The sequence below is a fragment of the Oncorhynchus tshawytscha genome, linkage group LG31 (assembly GCF_018296145.1).
Source record: "Oncorhynchus tshawytscha isolate Ot180627B linkage group LG31, Otsh_v2.0, whole genome shotgun sequence".
NCBI classification, from domain to species: domain Eukaryota; kingdom Metazoa; phylum Chordata; class Actinopteri; order Salmoniformes; family Salmonidae; genus Oncorhynchus; species Oncorhynchus tshawytscha.
This window is the reverse complement of record NC_056459.1, coordinates 32,065,775-32,084,810: the sequence shown is the minus strand read 5'-3', so window position 1 is coordinate 32,084,810 and position 19,036 is coordinate 32,065,775. Positions and strand designations below refer to the sequence as shown.

Below are 19,036 nucleotides of genomic sequence, written 5' to 3'. Positions count from 1 at the left end.
GGGGTGTGAAATATATAATCCGTGACACATTTTGAAATGGTTCCATTGATGTTTGATTTAATCAAATTACACAGTATTTAAAAAATAATAATAATAAAACATTGAGAACATTAAATGCATTTCATAGTATCAGCCCTGCATGTTAAATCCCCACATTTAAATGCATGGCTCTTTCCTCTGCAATGAAATACATCCAACTTCAATGCTTGTAAAAAAAAAAAAAGTGTTATTTTAATTTTTTTATTTAACGAGGCAAGTCAGTTAAGAACAAATTCTTATCTACAATGATGGACTAAGAACAGTGGGTTAACTGCCCTGTTCATGGGCAGAAAGACACGTCTTCATGTAATCCATTGTCAGCTCGGGGATTCGATCTAGCAACCTTTCGGTTACTGGCCCAACTCTCTAACCACTAGGCTACCTGCCGCTACCTATACCCCATATTGCATAAGTATTGCAGACTAAGTCATACATTTCTTTAAATAATTTTATTTGCCCACCAACCCAAAAGGAGACAATGGCAATATCACCAACAAAAACAGAGACAAAGCACTTGCTTTCTCCATTTTGTCCTACCCAGCACCAGTCACGGTAGCCTGGGTGCCAGTCTTACCTTGCCAACTCCTCACAGAATTGCCATGTTTGGCTTGACAATGACAAAGTAGGTAAGAGCGCAAACAGATCTGGCACCAGGCTACAGCCATTGCGCTGCTGTGTCCAATTCAAGATCCAGTACAGTATATCCAGTACAGTATATCCAGAACTCTCCATATACCTTCTTCAACCGTCACCTCGAAGACAAAAAAAAGTCCTTTCATGTAAAAAATACAATAAAATAAAAAAAAATCCTTGTTCTTCTCTTCTTCCCCTTCTGTTATCAAGTGTGACTCTTCTGTCGTTTCCAGAACCTCTTGACTTCGCCGTGTCCCTGCGGTGACACCACAATCACCCTGTGAGCCACATTCTGCCACACCAGACAGCCCAGGCCCTGGAGAATGAAAGACAGACAGAGAGAGTAAATACATTGTAAATACAACCCATATTTGTGCTTATATATTTTCCCTTTTGTACTTTAACCATTTGTACATCGTTACAACACTGTAATATATATATATAGTAAGCGAGTAGGAAAAGGTTTCATATTTGTATATATTTATATATACATATACACATACATATATATATATACACACATATATATACATACATATATATATACATACACACACACACACACACACACACACACACACACACACAATATTACATTTATTTAGTCTTTATTTTAGTCTTTATTCTTTTGGAACTTCTGAGAGTAATGTTTACTGTTCATTTTTATTGTTTATTTCACTTTTGTATATTATCTACTTGACTTGCTTTGGCAATGTTAACATGTTTCCCATGCCAAGAAGGCCCCTTGAACTGAATTGAGAGAGGGGGTTTAAGTAATAAGACAGAGGTAGTATCCCAAATAGCACCATATTCACTATGTAGGTGATTGAGTGCATCCCGAATAGCACCCTGAGGCAGTAGCCTGTGTGTCTGTGCTGGAGCAATACAAAGTAACCTAGATTGTACTGAGAGACAATAGATTACACAAAGAGAAGGTCAGACAAGCAGTTGCTACATGTGACAGGGCCTGCAGATGTTAGGCTGATCATGCTAATGGAATTCTACCCTTGTTGAACTACAACCTACAACTACAAAGTTCAAATAGTCAGAGGATGTGTAGAAGATTGTAGCGAGGCTAATTTAAGGGTGCACAGTTAACGTCAGATCATGTAATGAGAAAGCGGGATACTTAGTCACTTGCACATTGTAGTCATTTAGCAGATGCTCTTATCCAGAGCGACTTACAGAAGCCATTAGGGTGAAGTGCCTTGCTCAAGGGCACGTCGACAGATTTTTAACCTAGTCGGCTTAGGGATTCAAACCAGCTCGGTTACTGGCCCAACGCTAGGCTACCTGCTCTGGCATCGATGACCATAAATCCTGCTCCCCTAAGAAAGCAGCGGTATAGTCTCCGTCTCTGGAACCCCCCCCCCCAAGGTCCTAGGTTGTAATTACACCTCTGATCTCATGTTGCTCCCATGACAATAATGTTCAATGGTGAGTTCATTGACAGAGAGAGAGATAGAGAGAAAAGAAAACAAGATATCTGACCTGAGCTCTGTCCCGCAACACCTCAAAGTCAGCCTGGGAGAGGAACTGGTTATACAGCACTCCTGAGATGGACAGAGACACAGAGAGACAGACAGAGAGATAGACAGGGAGGGAGGTAGAGAGAGAGAATGAAAAAGGTACAGATAGCTTATAGGCAAGGTTAAAAGGTGCAGCCCACATCAATACTCTATCACCGATTACAACACATCTGAGAGCAGAGGTTCCAACAGACACATCACACACACACACACATCACATCACACACACAGCCTGTATTGACAGATTGCAATCCTACAGAGACAGGCCACCTTGTCAGTCATCCTACTATGGGAAGAAAATGAAACCCAAAAGAAATCAATCAGCTTTGTAAGTCCTCGCGGAGTAGCTAGAGGACAACGCAGGAGAAAGTAGAGGTCACCGATTATGATTTTTCAACGCCGATACCGATTATTGGATGCCCCCCCCAAAAAAAACCCCGATGCCGATTAAATCGGCTGATATTTTGTAATAATGACAATTACAACAAACTAAATGAAGAATTGTAACTTAATATAAGACATAAATAAAAATCTATTTAGTCTCAAATAATGAAACATGTTCAATTTGGTTTAAATAATGCAAAAACAGTGTCGGATAAGAAAGTAAAGTGCAATATGTGCCAGGTAAAAAAAAAACTAACGTTTAAGTTCCTTGCTCAGAACATGAGATCATATGAAAGATGGTGGTTCCTTTTAACATGAGACTTAAATAGTCCCAGTTAAGAAGTTTTAGGTTGTATTAATTATAGGAATATTTCTCTCTATACCATTTGTATTTAATATACCTTTGACTATTGGATGTTCTTATAGGTACTTTAGTATTGCCAGACTAATCTCGGGAGTTGATAGGCTTGAAGTCAAACAGTGCAATGCTTGAAGCACAATGAAGAGCTGCTGGCAAAACGCACAAAAGTGCTGTTTGAATGAATGCTTACGAGCCTGCAGCTGCCTACCACCGCTCAGTCAGACTGCTATATCAAATCATAGACTTAATTATAATATAATAAACACAGAAATAAGAGCCTTGGGTCATTAATATGGTCAAATCTGTAAACGATCATTTCGAAAACAAGACGTTTATTCGTTCAGTGAAATACGGAACCGTTCCGTATTTTATCTAACGGGTGGCATCCATCAGTCTAAATATTCCTGTTACATTGCACAACCTTCAATGTTATGTCATAATTGCGTAAAATAAATTCCGGTCTTTGTTTGGAAGAAATAGTCTTCACACAGATCGCAACGAGCCAGGCGGCCCAAACTGCTGCATATACCCTGACTCTGCTTGCACAGAACGCAAGAGAAGTGACACAATTTACCTAGTTAAAAGAAATTCATGTTAGCAGGCAATATTAACTAAATATACAGGTTTAAATATATATACTTGTGTATTGATTTTAAGAAAGGCATGGATGTTTATGGTTAGGTACATTGGTGCAACGACAGTGTTTTTTTCACAAATGCACTTTTTAAATCATCACCCGTTTGGCGAAGTAGGCTGTGATTCAATGATAAATTAACAGGCACAGCATTGATTATATGCAATGCTGGACAAGCTAGTTAAACTAGTAATATCATCAACCATGTGTAGTTAACTAGTGACTATATTAAGATAGGTTTTTATGAGATAAGTTTAACGCTAGCTAGCAACTTACCTTGGTTCCTTGTTGCACTCGCGTAACAAGTGGTCAGCCTGCCACGCAGTCTCCTTGTGGAGTGCAATGTAATCGGCATCCAACAATGCCGATTACCGATTGTTATGAAAACATGAAATCGTCCCTAATTAAAATCGGCCATGCCTCTAGTAGAAAGTACCTCAGAGTAGGTCAGGATATTTCTGGATCAAAACGGGGTTTAAGTGGTGGCCGTGGCCAATCGCAGACTGAACCTTTTACAGGCCTTCCTGGCATCTTTGACAGGAGCAACGGCTTCTTCCCTTTTCTTCTCATGATTGTTAGTTCTCAAATATGATCTTATTTAAAACACATACAGTGCCTTCAGAAATATATTTGCAAAAAATAAAAAATTAAAGGTTTCTACTTTGTCATTATGGGGTAGTGTGTGTAGATGGGTGAGAAGAAAAATATACATTTCATCCATTTTGAATTCAGGCTGTAACACAACAAAATGTGGAATAAGTCAAGGTGTATGAATACTTTCTGAAGGCATTGTAGGTCAATTATCTTTTCTACTATATCTGATTTTAGTCATTAAGTTTACACTGAAGACGTATTACCATCCCGAAAATGATTTTCTGAAGAAAAAATTAAAGTTGTGGTTATAATTAATATATATAACAACATGTACATATATATACTGATCCTAGATCAGCACTGCCAGGGTTTTTTCTGCATAGAAACATTTTGTCAGTGAAGCTGACAGTGACACTGTTTTGACTTACCCGGCCATGAAAAAACAAAATGTTTCTATGCAGAAAAATCCCTGGGAGTAGTGATCCAGGATCAGTTTAGCCTTTCAGATCAAAAATGAATAGTATTAACATGGATAGAGGGGACCTGATCCTAGATAAGCACTCCTACTCTGAACCACTTGATACATACTGGTTTCGTTTCAAAGCACTGAAGTCTTAGGGCCTGTTTTTCCCCCAGCATCTGAATTCCTATCAACGGCACGTCTCACATGGTTCTTACCAGAGATCAGAGACACTGGGTGAGAGAGTGTGACCTCACCAACCATTAGGTGGGACAGACATAATTCATCACAATGACAAAAGAGAAACCTTCTCATGGAAACTTGTATTAAACACACACACACACACACACGGCCTCACCCTCAGAAAACTGTAGTCGATCTCTCTCCAGCTCCCATAGTCTGATCTGGTCTGTGATGGTGGGGGGCAGCACTGGGTTCTGAGAGACACAGAGAGAGTAGGCAGGAGTAGGCTTTGTCCCAAATGGCTATTCACTACGTCGTGTACTACTTTAGACCAGGGCCCATAGGGAATAGGGTCCATAGGGAATAGGGATCTGGTCAAAAGTAGTGCACTATATAGGAAATAGCGTTCCATTTGGACCAAAACCTTAGTCTGACATGGTAATGTCAGGATGAAATAGGAGTAATGAACCTCCAGCATGGGAGTCAAAGAGGTCAGTCAGATATTACTGTAATCAACAGAACAGAGAGGATGAAGAGACAAGAGAACGAGGGGGCGAGAGAAAGACAGCATGAGACAGAGAGCACAGAAGGACAGAGAAGGACAGAGAGCGCGAGACGGACAGAGAGAGAGAGAGACCGAGAGCGCAAGACGGACAGAGCGACAGAGAGAGAGAGAGAGACACCGAGAGCGCGCGAGACGGACAGACAGAGAGCGCGAGACGGACAGACAGAGAGCGCGAGACGGACAGACAGAGAGCGCGAGACGGACAGACAGAGAGCGCGAGACGGACAGACAGAGAGCGCGAGACGGACAGACAGAGAGCGCGAGACGGACAGACAGAGAGCGCGAGACGGACGGACAGAGAGCGCGAGACAGATGAGGGAGCAGATTGATATTTGGAGGTACCTGTTTGAGCATGACAGGATGTGCTCTGGTCCTTAGAAAGTGGAGAATCTGAAAAGCACAAAAACTTGACCGTAAAAACTTAAAACCCACACAACATAAGAAGCACCAATCCACCATTTCATGAGCAGTATAATAATCAACAATCACACAGACTGAAAGAGACGAAAACATACATACTTCCCCGAACAGCTCAGCCATGTATAACAGTACCAGAACTCCAATATACTGAACAGAGAAATCCATTAACACAAAACCTGACAAACTCCAAGCTGCCATTATGTTGTTCAGTAGTGTAAAGTAACCTGCCTACCTGCCGTGAGGAGTGCCTACCTGCCGTGAGGAGTGCCTACCTGCCGTGAGGAGTGCCTACCTGCCGTGAGGAGTGCCTACCTGCCGTGAGGATACCTGCCGTGAGGATACCTGCCGTGAGGATACCTGCCGTGAGGATACCTGCCGTGAGGAGTGAGGCCGTGAGGAGTGCCTGCCTGCCGTGAGGAGTGCCTGCCTGCCGTGAGGAGTGCCTACCTGCCGTGAGGAGTGCCTACCTGCCGTGAGGAGTGCCTACCTGCCGTGAGGAGTGCCTACCTGCCGTGAGGAGTGCCTACCTGCCGTGAGGAGTGCCTACCTGCCGTGAGGAGTGCCTACCTGCCGTGAGGAGTGCCTACCTGCCGTGAGGAGTGCCTACCTGCCGTGAGGAGTGCCTACCTGCCGTGAGGAGTGCCTACCTGCCGTGAGGAGTGCCTACCTGCCGTGAGGAGTGCCTACCTGCCGTGAGGAGTGCCTACCTGCCGTGAGGAGTGCCTACCTGCCGTGAGGAGTGCCTACCTGCCGTGAGGAGTGCCTACCTGCCGTGAGGAGTGCCTACCTGCCGTGAAGAGTGCCTACCTGCCGTGAGGAGTGCCTACCTGCCGTGAGGAGTGCCTACCTGCCGTGAGGAGTGCCTACCTGCCGTGAGGAGTGCCTATCTGCCGTGAGGAGTGCCTACCTGTTGTGCGGTGATGCCGTTAGCGATGGCTTGCTGTACTGACTCCCTGGTAACCTGGGCTACCACCACGTTAGGGAAGCGATAGAGACACTCACTAAACAGTGCCACCAAAGCGATCTGCAGCTCAGAGTCTGAGGAGGAGAAGACAGGTGAATAACGTAACACTAATTCACTACCACCTGGATATGAGAATGAGCCAATCAGAAAACACTTCAACTAAACGAACAGTACGTAGCAGTTATCTGACAGACAGGAGATAAATAACTAAATGAATTAGTCAACATTATGCTTCCGTTATGAATATATTAATAACATCAATTACTGTATCTATGTATAAATACCGTGATTCAAACAAGTGTCAACACATTATTTTAAGTGACAGAAATTAAATAAGTTAACAGACTATTCAATACCACCTGGAAAAATTAGTAATAAATGAAATACTACAATCTCAAACAATGAGAGAGGGATTTACACACAGGAATTAATCCTAAATTGAGATTAACACAGAGAAGTCAGAGTTGAGGCGGAAATCTTGAAATTGGTCAATGGGAGATTTGAATGAAAACTTGAGTTCCTCTGGTTTCTGTGGTCCACACTGTCAGACTGCAGAGGTAGACCTTCCATCGGTACATACTGGTATAAGCATAGAGCCGATAGTTGGTTTCCACGACGATGAAACCTGAATCTCCAGTCCCTGGGGTAGCGCCCATAGCGGTGGAGGAAGAATTGGCGGAGACGCCAGCAGACAGAGTGATGGCCAGCCTGGTGGGGTAGTACCTTCTAGACTTCCTCTGAGGAGACCAGAGAGAGAGAGAGGGTAGGGGGTACAAGAGCAGGGGTGATAAGGCCAGTGAGAGGAGATAACATGTTATTAGTGTCTGTCCAATCTGTGTTGTCCTAATATCTTGCTCTTCCACCATGTTTTTAGTTAGTTTGTTTATCTGACAGCACGTACAAAAAAAATACTAAAATAAATACATTCTACAAGCTTTAACACGGAGAAGGTATTGTGATTCGTTTGAAAACAGCATTACAGCGGCTCCCGAGTGGCGCAGCGGTCTAAGGCACTGCATCTCAGTGCTAGAGGCGTCACTACAGACACCCCGGGTTCGATTCTAGGCTGAATCACAACCGGCCATGATTGGGAATCCCATAGGGCGGCGCACAATTGACCCAGCGTCATCCGGGTTTGGCCGTCATTGTAAAATAAGAATTTGCTCTTAACTGACTTGCCTAGTTAAAAAAAAAGAGGAAAAAAAGAGGTTAAATAAATAAAATATGCAGAGGTTTTATCGTCCTCTCAGCAATTCTTTATTATTTACAATGGGTCCCTCACATAAGCCTTTAAAATGCTATGACACTCTGTGGAGAGTGGGCCTGGGAGTGTTTAGGTTACTGTAAACTTGGTATCGTTTGATTGGTCAATGGGGGTTGGTTTTGGGTTAAAAGGTTACCCCTTCAGATGTTGTGAAATGACTATTGTTTTTGCCTTTTGTTCTCTTTCTCTGTTATCCTGGTTCCAGTCCACGGAGGAAGGTTGTATGATCCATTCTCATTTCCTAGGCTTCTAGGCCCAGTAAGCCTCTCTTTGTTCCTGCTTTGTCCTGTAACTTTAGGATCTATATGGTTGGTATAATATGGAATAATATGGTATAATATAGTCTTGTAATGATAGTTAATGCTTTGTATAACTTAAGCTTTATGCCTTTGTATGCGAATCCATTCATTTGACAAAGTAATTAAATATAGTTTTTTTGATATAGATAATTGTCAGACCAATTCTTGCTAGCCAACGTCAACTCATTGCCTAATGCTTGCTTGTATATTTAAATGATGTTTATGGAGTCAGAGAAACATTTTAATAGGCTAATTGCTTAGTCTTATTACGAATCACATGTGAGGTATTTATATATACACACACACGCCAAATATTACTGTCCAACTACAAATTGTAGCTACTTTGCTAATTCTCCTTCACCATATCTCACCTTCCTCTGGAAGACGAGGCCGAACTCCCTCAGGTGCTGTAGGAAGGTGAGCAGAGATTCACTCATCCCCTCCACTGAGTAGTCCTGGGACACAGGACAAGGGTGACAACATCAGTCGACACGAGAATATAAACAGAATATTCCATGATCTAATAATCCAAAGTGACTACGAAATATTTTGGACATGACCGACACGACATCACGGCCATACTGTGTAGAAATCAATCAGTGGTTGAAGTTGAGTGTTCTGCATGGAATGCAGGTAAGTCGCCAGGCAGCTGAAATTTCAGTACTACAAGACTCACCCTGCCTAGAGTCGAGAAACTGAGCTGGAACAAGAAGGACAGAATCTCCACCAAGTCCATTCCACGAGTCTGGAAGATGAGAAGGACAAGAAAGAGCACATAATACTAGGAGAGAAGTCTGTCTGTGTGCCTCTGTCTGCCTCTGTCTGCCTCTGTCTGCCTCTGTCTGCCTCTGTCTGCCTGACAACCTACCTGTGCCGTGTTGAGGTACTGTAGGGTGAAGTACCAGAGCTGAGAGGCTGTGTCCAGGAGCAGGAACTGGAAACCAGCTGAGGTGATACAGGGAGCATCTCCAGCCTCACTGGAGGAGGGGAAGAGGTGTAGGATACATGAGAAAGAGGATAGAAAAGAGAGGAACAGAGGGATTTAGAGAGGAACAGAGGGATTTAGAGAGGAACAGAGGGATTTAGAGAGGAACAGAGGGATTTAGAGAGGAACAGAGGGATTTAGAGGGGAACATAAGAATTTAGAGGGGAACATAAGAATTTAGAAATAATATTGTGGTGGGGTAAAAAAATATATACATGGAAAACAGAACAATTGAGAGTGAAAATCCCAAACACATTAACACAAAAATAATGTAGGTAAAAATAGCAATAAAAAATACAAAATGACAAGAAACAAAGAGTGTATGTGTTTAACATTGACTTCATAGCGGTCCCTCAGTGTGGTGGTACCTACGTTCTCATGAGGCCAGCCTGAATGAGGAGCTGGGACAGGTCCTGGCTGACTGCAGCACTGGGACAGCCCACCATGAAGTGGAGAACCACCTCCCAGCGCTCCAAAGCATACTTATCCAGACTCTCCACGTCACGGGCATGTCTGTCAGGACCAAGACTGTCACCCTGGTCTGCCCACGACTTACCCCTGAGAGGAGGAGGAGAGAGAGAGGAGGAAGAGGACGTGGTGAAAGATGTGGTGGTGGTAGTGGAAGAGTAGGTAGTGGAGGAGGAGGAGGTGGAGGAACAGGAAGGGGAGGAGCCTTATGAAAGACATGTTCACCAAGTTTTAGCTTTGGTAGTTCTACTGCTAGCATATTAAACCCCAATATGTATTGTAGATACTAAATAGCTTACAAATGAAAGAGTTGACTTACCCTCCTAATAATGCTATTCTCAGGTTGTCTTTGAATACGGGGTTCAGAATGTTTCCCTGCAGGCCTCCCTGCAGCTGCTGGCTGTGCCATAGTCTGAGACCAGACAGCACAGAGACACACTGATCATGGTCCCTGAAGGAAAAGAAGAAAATCAGGCAATTTTAGAACACAAACTACAGAAACTGAAGGTTTACTGACAGTCATTTAACAACCTGGCAGTTGATTGAATTTACAATACAGCATTGGACAGGTACTATGTATGACTCAGATTCATAGACTTACTTTTCACTGTCTTTTTTCACCCAAAGAGCCACCGCGGCCTGAGGAAGGGGTTGGTCTAGAAACAGCATTCGCATTACATAATTCTTGGCCAATGGGGGGAGCTCTCTGTCAAGCAAGGAAACAAGCAGATAACTGACTCCCTGATTTACCTTGCATGTGAGTCCAGTAATACCCAAAATACCTATAGTCATGTATGTAAACTCAGCAAAAAGAAGCGCCCTCTCACTGTCAACTGTGCGTATTTACAGCAAACTCAACATGTGTAAATATTTGTATGAACATATGATTCAACAACTGAGACAAACTGAATAAGTTCCACAGACATGTGATGAACAGGAATGGAATAATGTGTCCCTGAAGAAAGGGGGGAGTTCAAAATCAAAAGTAACAGTCAGTATCTGGTGTGGCCACCAGCTGCATTAAGTACTGCAGTGCATCTCCTCCTCATGGACTGCACCAGATTTACCAGTTCTTGCTGTGAGATGTTACCCCACTCTTCCACCAAGGCACCTGCAAGTTCCCAGACATTTTTTTGGGGGGGGGGGAATGGCCATAGCCCTCACCCTCCGAGCCAACAGGTCCCAGACGTGCTCAATGGGATTGAGATCCGGGCTGTTCGCTGGCCATGGCAGAACACTGATATTCCTGTCTTGCAGGAAATCACATACAGAATTAGCAGTATGGCTGGTGGCATTGTCATGTTGGAGGGTCATGTCAGGATGAGCATGCAGGAAGGGTACCACATGAGGGAGGAGGAGGTCTTCCCTGTAACACACAGCGTTGAGAATGCCTGCAATGACAACTAGCTCAGTCCGATGATGCTGTGACACACCGCCCCAGACCATGACGCACCCTCCACCTCGATCCCACTCCAGAATACAGGCCTCGGTGTAACACTCATTCCTTCGACTATAAAACGCAAATCCGACCATCACCCCTGGTGAGACTAAACCGCAACTCGTCAGAGAAGAGCACTTTTTGCCAATCCTGTCTGGTCCAGCGACAGTGGGTGTGTGCCCATAGGTGACGTTGTTGCCGGTGATGTCTGGTGAGGACCTGCCTTAAAACAGGCCTACAAGCCCTCAGTCCAGCCTCTCTCAGCCTATTGCGGAAAGTCTGAGCACTGATGGAGGGATTGTGCGTTCCTGGTGTAACTCAGGTAGTTGTTGTTGCCATCCTGTACCTGTCCCGCAGGTGTGATGTTTGGATGTACCGATCCTGTGCAGGTGTTGTTACACATGGTCTGCCTGTCTCCCTGCAGCGCTATCTTGGGCGTCTCACAGTATGAACATTGCAATTTATTGCCCTGGCCACATCTGCAGTCCTCATGCCTCCTTGCAGCATGCCTAAGGCACATTCACGCAGATGAGCAGGGACCCTGGGCATCTTTCTTTTGGTGTTTTTCAGAGTCAGTAGAAAGGCCTGTTTAGTGTCCTACGTTTTCATAACTGTGACTTTAATTGCCTACCGTCTGTAAGCTGTTAGTGTCTTAACGACCGTTCCACAGGTGCATGTTCATTAGTTGAATATGGTTTATTGAACAAGCATGGGAAACAGTGTTTAAACCCTTTATAATGAAGATCTGTGAAGTTATTTGGATTTTTAATTATCTTTGAAAGACAGGGTCCTGAAAAAGGGACGTTTCTTTTTTTCACTGAGTTTATATGTTACAAGGTGAAAAAAATAAGTGTAGACAACCTGTGTTCTGTTCCATACGTCATTAAATAATAGCACACGGTATTATGTACATTTACAGATCAATTGTGTACTAAACCATAGCAAATAGCAGGACTTGTACATGTCATATTTTACAGTTACTTTAACAGTATTGTTTAAATGGACTGATCCTGTACCTGTAGACAGCCAGACATGTGGCCGGATGATTGTACAAGCGGTCTAAGATCTCAGGGCTCAACTCTTTCAGATACTCATGGAGGTTCTTGCATTGTAACTGAACGCGCAGCTTCATCTTCTACAGACGACAAAAACATGTTTAAAAAAAAGATGCAAAATGACAACTATAGTAAGAATGAAATGTGCTTCTTCTATGGCTAACATAATGACACAATCTGAAGAATACAAGCTTAGCTAGCAAGCTAACGAGGATGGAATGGAGCGTTTTAAAGTGAGACAGAAAGTGTAATCAACCATGTACATCGACATTGTATTGTTTACCTTATGGTTGGGTATCGGAAAGGTCCAAAATAATTCCTATAAACTAATAAATTCAGAAATGTTCAGCATCTTCATTTTCTCAGCAAGTGAATAGAAGCCATGTTGGATGATCACGTGATTCAGACATCCAGAAGGAGCGTTCTGATTGGCGCAACTCCTTTTGCTGCGGTCAACGCCACAGTGAAATGTAAATGTAGTATTTTATTTTTGATAAATAAAGATTACAATAATTGCTCATTTATACATTTGTAAACATGAAGTAGGTTGTTTAGATAAAATCACTGTCAATACCTGACAGCGTTGGCAAAATGTAGAAGGGAAAGGATAAAAGCAACACGAAACATGTTATAAAGACATGTTTTAAATACAAAAATCACACTTGAAAAATCAGTATTCGAATCTCGTTCAAAATCCTGCGGCTGCAATCCAACTGATGTGGCAAAGGTATTAAAATGCTTAGCACCGCAGAGCGATTAGCCTAAGCCTCATTACAAGTAAATGAAGGGCAATGAATAGCATAACAATTGTGTTTTCGCCAATACGATCTCAAGTTTGCTTTACATTGATCAAACGCATTCTTGTTTACAGACGAAAGAAAGGAGAAGAATATTGAAGGAGGTCCAGGAGAATGGGGAAGCGTCTCAATCTCTTCTCAGGAGTCCCTTTTCTCTTTATCTGTACAAATCAAATCAGAAAAAGTAGCATATCCACTCGCTCACGAGTAAACATTTAGAATATGTACAGTTTATTGGGTAAGTGGTCGTCACATTGTGGTGCAGAACAACATAAAATGGAATAGATTGATGAATCTGGAGGTGAGAACGGCTCAGAATATCCTTGGTGAATTGGTGTTTTGAGTGAGATGTAACAGGTGTGTACATTCTACATTACCTGTAGAAGACAGCCTGTCCTTCATCTGCAGATCTCATTTGTCTGGTGTGATAAACCATCCCTTCTTTATTGCAGCGAGAGCTGCGCCTTTCAATCTTGAGTTTGAGGAGGTCAGAGAGAAGACATTGATACAGTGGTATTCAAATCTGAGCACGGAGGTCCAGACTACTGCTGGTTTTCTGTTCTACCTGACAATTAAAAAGGTGTCCCCGATTAGAGGGGATGAATGAAAATCAGAAGTGGAACTGTCTTTGAGGTCCAGCTTTGAATACACCTGCAGTAGTGTACTATTACACTAAAATGTCTCATTTGGTAGTTTATTGATCACTTTAGGAACTTTATAGGTGAATTCTTACCACAGCCAATTACCACTTACCAATTTCCCCCACAAGTTCTGAGTCCTCCACCTCCACAGCAACAGTGGACAGTTGTGAGTCCTCCACAGCAACAGTGGACAGTTCTGAGTCCTCCACCTCCACAGCAACAGTGGACAGTTCTGAGTCCTCCACAGCAACAGTGGACAGTTCTGAGTCCTCCACAGCAACAGTGGACAGTTCTGAGTCCTCCACAGCAACAGTGGACAGTTCTGAGTCCTCCACAGCAACAGTGGACAGTTCTGAGTCCTCCACAGCAACAGTGGACAGTTCTGAGTCCTCCACAGCAACAGTGGACAGTTCTGAGTCCTCCACAGCAACAGTGGACAGTTCTGAGTCCTCCACCTCCACAGCAACAGTGGACAGTTCTGAGTCCTCCACAGCAACAGTGGACAGTTCTGAGTCCTCCACAGCAACAGTGGACAGTTCTGAGTCCTCCACCTCCACAGCAACAGTGGACAGTTCTGAGTCCTCCACCTCCACAGCAACAGTGGACAGTTCTAGAGAGTTAAAGACAACTATAGACTTGACCTCTTGACCTGAAAAATACACACACAAAAAAAAACTGTTATATCAAGGGTCCCATACTTATGATGACAAAGGAGACAATATTGTGACGACTACTTGTTTGTCTTTGTGAGAATAGCCAGGGGTGTATTCATTAGTCGGATTCCGTTGCAAAACGCTTATTCTGTTGCAAAATATTTAGCAACTTTATGGGACTAATGAATACATCCCTGATCCCAGATCTGTTTGTGCCGATGACACATATACACATATACATATATATATATACACGCATACATATTTTTTATTTTATTTTTTATTTAACCTTTATTTAACTAGGCAAGTCAGTTAAGAACAAATTCTTATTTTCAATGACGGCCTAGGAACAGTGGGTTAACTGGTCTAGGAACAGTGGGTTAACTGCCTGTTCAGGGGCAGAACGACAGATTTGTACCTTGTCAGCTCGGGGGTTTGAACTTGCAAAGGCATTTTGTATTTATTCTGTAATGATTTAATACAATGAAATGTTGTTTAAATGCTGAAAACGTTGTCCCTATCATATCTGCCTAGGTTCGCACTCGCAAATGCGAGTATTCTATTTCTTTGTAGGCTTGAAATAATAGAAATAATATAGCCTAAATAATTCATTTAGGCACCTTGTCTGGCTCATGACCTATTTAGTATTTATATGCTGTTTAATATAACGTAGCCTATTTTCATGATTATTCAAATATGTTTTATTCAAATCCGTATGGTTTGGTTTCAATACCTGTGAGCGCAGAGCAGTATTTCCAACCACTTGGTATCCAAGAGATCATCAGACTCTGGGGAAGTAGATAAAGGGCTTCATTGCCAAAATCCTGAAGTATCCCTTTACGCATCTTGCACTATGATGGGCGCATTTCATGTCTATATAAGATGGAAGTGTCTCCTTGTCATGTACTGACAGGTTGATGGGGCCAACCGACAGGACATGTTTATCTCTCCCCACCTTCCTCTTTCCCCCGCAGAACATGTTTATCTCACTCTCTCTCTCTCTCTCCCGCGAGGACATGTTTATCTCACTCTCTCTCTCTCTCTCTCCCGGCAGGACATGTTTATATCTCCCAACCTCTCCCAAAATGTTTATCTCACTCTCTCTCCCGGCAGGACATGTTTATCTCACTCTCTCTCTCTCTCTCTCCCGGAAGGACGTGGAGATGATGTGGATGCGGTGGGACATCGGTCAGGAGGGGATATTCTGTCCATTAAGAAGGAGCGTGTGAAGGGATCCTTTGTGTCCATCCATTCCTCTGGATTTAGAGACTTCCTGCTGAAGCCAGAACTGCTGAGGGCTATAGTGGACTGTGGCTTTGAGCATCTCTCTGAGTGTGAGTAGAACCAGACGGTTGTAGTCTCTACGGGCTTTTAAAACACAACACACTGGGGTATTCATTAGTGCACCGCGAAGCAAGACGTTTTGCAACGAAAACTAGCAGTTCTTATTAGGCAAGTTCAGGTTAGTTCCTTCCCGTTTCGTATCGTTTGGTTCCTAGTGAAGGCATTCCTGTTGAAGAGCTGCAGGGGTCAGCCATTCACTGGCTAATACAATAAGCCTACACTGATATCTTCAAACCACAGTGTCATTAATCATATAAACTGTCAAACTATAATCTGCAAGCGATCAGGAAGTAATAGCATCAATGATTTTCCTTGAAGGGATACTTCAGGCATCCTAGCAGATACCCATAGACTTCTAGTCCTTGTGCTAATGCTAGTTAGCATTGACTCGTGATACTACCTCTAACTTCCTTCATACTCAACACAGAGATATAAAAATGGTATCCACAAGTTCACCTGACTCTGGGGAAGTAGTTCATCCCAAAGTATCCCTGTTTAAGGTGTTTTTGATTTAAATCACTTAGTTGATAATTAGGTCATAATTACCGTACCATATAATTTATACATTAGACATATATTTTAGTCATTTCTAATAACTATTTTTCTTTTAGTTCAGTATGAGTGCATCCCCCACAGATGATCCTGGTTGTGGATGTGCTGTGCCAGGCCAAGTCTGGTATGTTGTTCTGGCCACCCTACAGCAGCTGGAGCCTGTCACTAGACTGGTAATGTCTCTGCCTCTCCCCCTCCCTCTCTGTCTCTCTGCCTCTCCCTCCCTCTCTGTCTCTCTACCTTTGCCTCCCTCTCTGTCTCTCTGCCTCGCTCTCTCTCCCCCTCCCTTTCTGCCTCTCTCTCTCTCTCTCCACATGTTTGTCTGTCACTCGTTGTCATCTGGACTGTTTATAGAACTAGTGTTGTTGTTGTCATGTGGACTGTTTATAGAACTAGTGTTGTTGTTGTCATGTGGACTGTTTATAGAACTAGTGTTGTTGTTGTCATCTGGACTGTTTATAGAACTAGTGTTGTTGTTGTCATGTGGACTGTTTATAGAACTAGTGTTGTTGTTGTCATCTGGACTGTTTATAGAACTAGTGTTGTTGTTGTCATTGTCTCGGTCCGTCAGCCCATTAGTATGTGAAGTACTAAGCTTTCTAATGAATTAAACTACCCACCTTGGCCACTTCTCTCTTTGTTTAGGTGTCCTGTGCTGGTGACATGTCACACCTGAGAGCTGGCGTTTCAGATCAACAAGGAGTCTTGAGAGATTCTCCATGCTGACTATCAAGGTATACAATTATTCTCTACCCTTTGAAACCTTAAGTCTTGATAAGAGCTGCAGTGTTTCAGTAAAAAAGCAGAAGCTGACCCAAACTCCACATCGTTGGTAGAGGTGCCGGCTAATGGAATAGCAAACTGTTTTAAAATAAAGACTTGTTATTTTTAAAGTGCGCTGTTTCGCCACCGCTGCGCTCCCGAGTGGTCCATCACAGTGGTCTAAGGCTGCATCTCAGTGCTAGAGGCGTCACTACAGACCCTGGTTCGAATCCAGGCTGTATCACAGTGATCTAAGGCTCTGCATCTCAGTGCTAGAGGCATCACTACAGACCCTGGTTCGATTACAGGCTGCATCACAGTGGTCTAAGGCTCTGCATCTCAGTGCTAGAGGCATCACTACAGACCCTGGTTCGATTCCAGGCTGCATCACAGTGGTCTAAGGCTCTGCATCTCAGTGCTAGAGGCGTCACTATAGACCCTGGTTCGATTCCAGGCTGTATCACAGTGGTCTAAGGCTGCATCTCAGTGAGGCGTCACTACAGACCCTGGTTCGATTCCAGGCTGTATCACAGTGGTCTAAGGCTCTGCATCTCAGTGCTAGAGGCGTCACTACAGACCCTGGTTCGATTCCAGGCTGTATCACAGTGGTCTAAGGCTCTGCATCTCAGTGCTAGAGGAGTCACTATAGACCCTGGTTCGATTCCAGGCTGCATCACAGTGGTCTAAGGCTGCATCTCAGTGAGGCGTCACTACAGACCCTGGTTCGATTCCAGGCTGTATCACAGTGGTCTAAGGCTGCATCTCAGTGAGGCGTCACTACAGACCCTGGTTCGATTCCAGGCTGTATCACAGTGGTCTAAGGCTGCATCTCAGTGAGGCGTCACTACAGACCCTGGTTCGAATCCAGGCTGTATCTCAGTGCTAGAGGCGTCACTACAGACCCTGGTTCGATTCCAGGCTGTATCACAGTGGTCTAAGGCTCTGCATCTCAGTGCTAGAGGCGTCACTACAGACCCTGGTTCGATTCCAGGCTGTATCACAGTGGTCTAAGGCTCTGCATCTCAGTGAGGCGTCACTACAGACACCCTGGTTCGATTCCAGGCTGTATCACAGTGGTCTAAGGCTCTGCATCTCAGTGCTAGAGGCGTCACTATAGAGCCTGGTTCGATTCCAGGCTGTATCACAGTGGTCTAAGGTTGCATCTCAGTGAGGCGTCACTACAGACCCTGGTTCGATTCCAGGCTGTATCACAGTGGTCTAAGGCTGCATCTCAGTGAGGCGTCACTACAGACCCTGGTTCACTTCCAGGCTGTATCACAGTGGTCTAAGGCTGCATCTCAGTGAGGCGTCACTACAGAACCTGGTTCGAATCCAGGCTGTATCACAGTGGTCTAAGGCTCTGCATCTCAGTGCTAGAGGCGTCACTACAGACCCTGGTTCAATTCCAGGCTGTATTACAGTGATCTAAGGCTCTGTATCTCAGTGCTAGAGGCGTCACTACAGACCCTGGTTCGATTCCAGGCTGCATCACAGTGGTCTAAGGCTCTGCATCTCAGTGCTAGAGGCGTCACTACAGACCCTGGTTCGATTCCAGGCTGTATCACAGTGGTCTAAGGCTGCATCTCAGTGAGGCGTCACTACAGACCCTGGTTCGATTCCAGGCTGTATCACAGTGGTCTAAGGCTGCATCTCAGTGAGGCGTCACTACAGAACCTGGTTCGAATCCAGGCTGTATCACAGTGGTCTAAGGCTCTGCATCTCAGTGCTAGAGGCGTCACTATAGACCCTGGTTCGATTCCAGGCTGTATCACAGTGGTCTAAGGCTCTGCATCTCAGTGCTAGAGGCGTCACTACAGACACCCTGGTTCGATTCCAGGCTGTAATCACAACCGCCTGTGATTGGGAGTCCCATAGGGCGGCGCACAATTGGCCCAGCATCGTCCGGGTTAGAGATCCGCCCCATCTGCCGAAAGTTCATGCAAGATGTAATTACACCTCCTCTCCTCCTGTATCCACCACGCCTCTCTCTCCCTGCCACACCTCCACCCATC

At 44.1% G+C, this 19,036-nt stretch overlaps 1 protein-coding gene and 1 long non-coding RNA gene across 2 annotated transcripts; one reads left to right on the top strand and one right to left on the bottom strand.

The window, feature by feature from the left end:
• Positions 1-35: 35 nt before the first annotated feature.
• gtf2h4 (general transcription factor IIH, polypeptide 4) lies at positions 36-12,711 on the bottom strand. Its single transcript, XM_024395223.2, has 14 exons — positions 12,559-12,711; positions 12,237-12,355; positions 10,384-10,488; positions 10,102-10,233; positions 9,687-9,872; positions 9,198-9,306; positions 9,006-9,074; positions 8,701-8,784; positions 7,347-7,503; positions 6,710-6,840; positions 5,725-5,772; positions 4,993-5,071; positions 2,164-2,225; positions 36-988 (listed from the first exon to the last, which is right to left on the bottom strand). The coding sequence occupies exons 2-14, from the start codon at positions 12,350-12,352 to the stop codon at positions 878-880; spliced, it is 1,389 nt and encodes a 462-aa protein (XP_024250991.1). The 5' UTR covers positions 12,353-12,355; positions 12,559-12,711; the 3' UTR covers positions 36-877.
• Positions 12,712-14,978: 2,267 nt separating this feature from the next.
• LOC112229241 lies at positions 14,979-16,992 on the top strand. Its single transcript, XR_002950144.2, has 3 exons — positions 14,979-15,700; positions 16,322-16,435; positions 16,908-16,992. It is a non-coding gene; the product is annotated as an uncharacterized LOC112229241 (long non-coding RNA).
• The last annotated feature ends 2,044 nt before the right edge of the window (positions 16,993-19,036 follow it).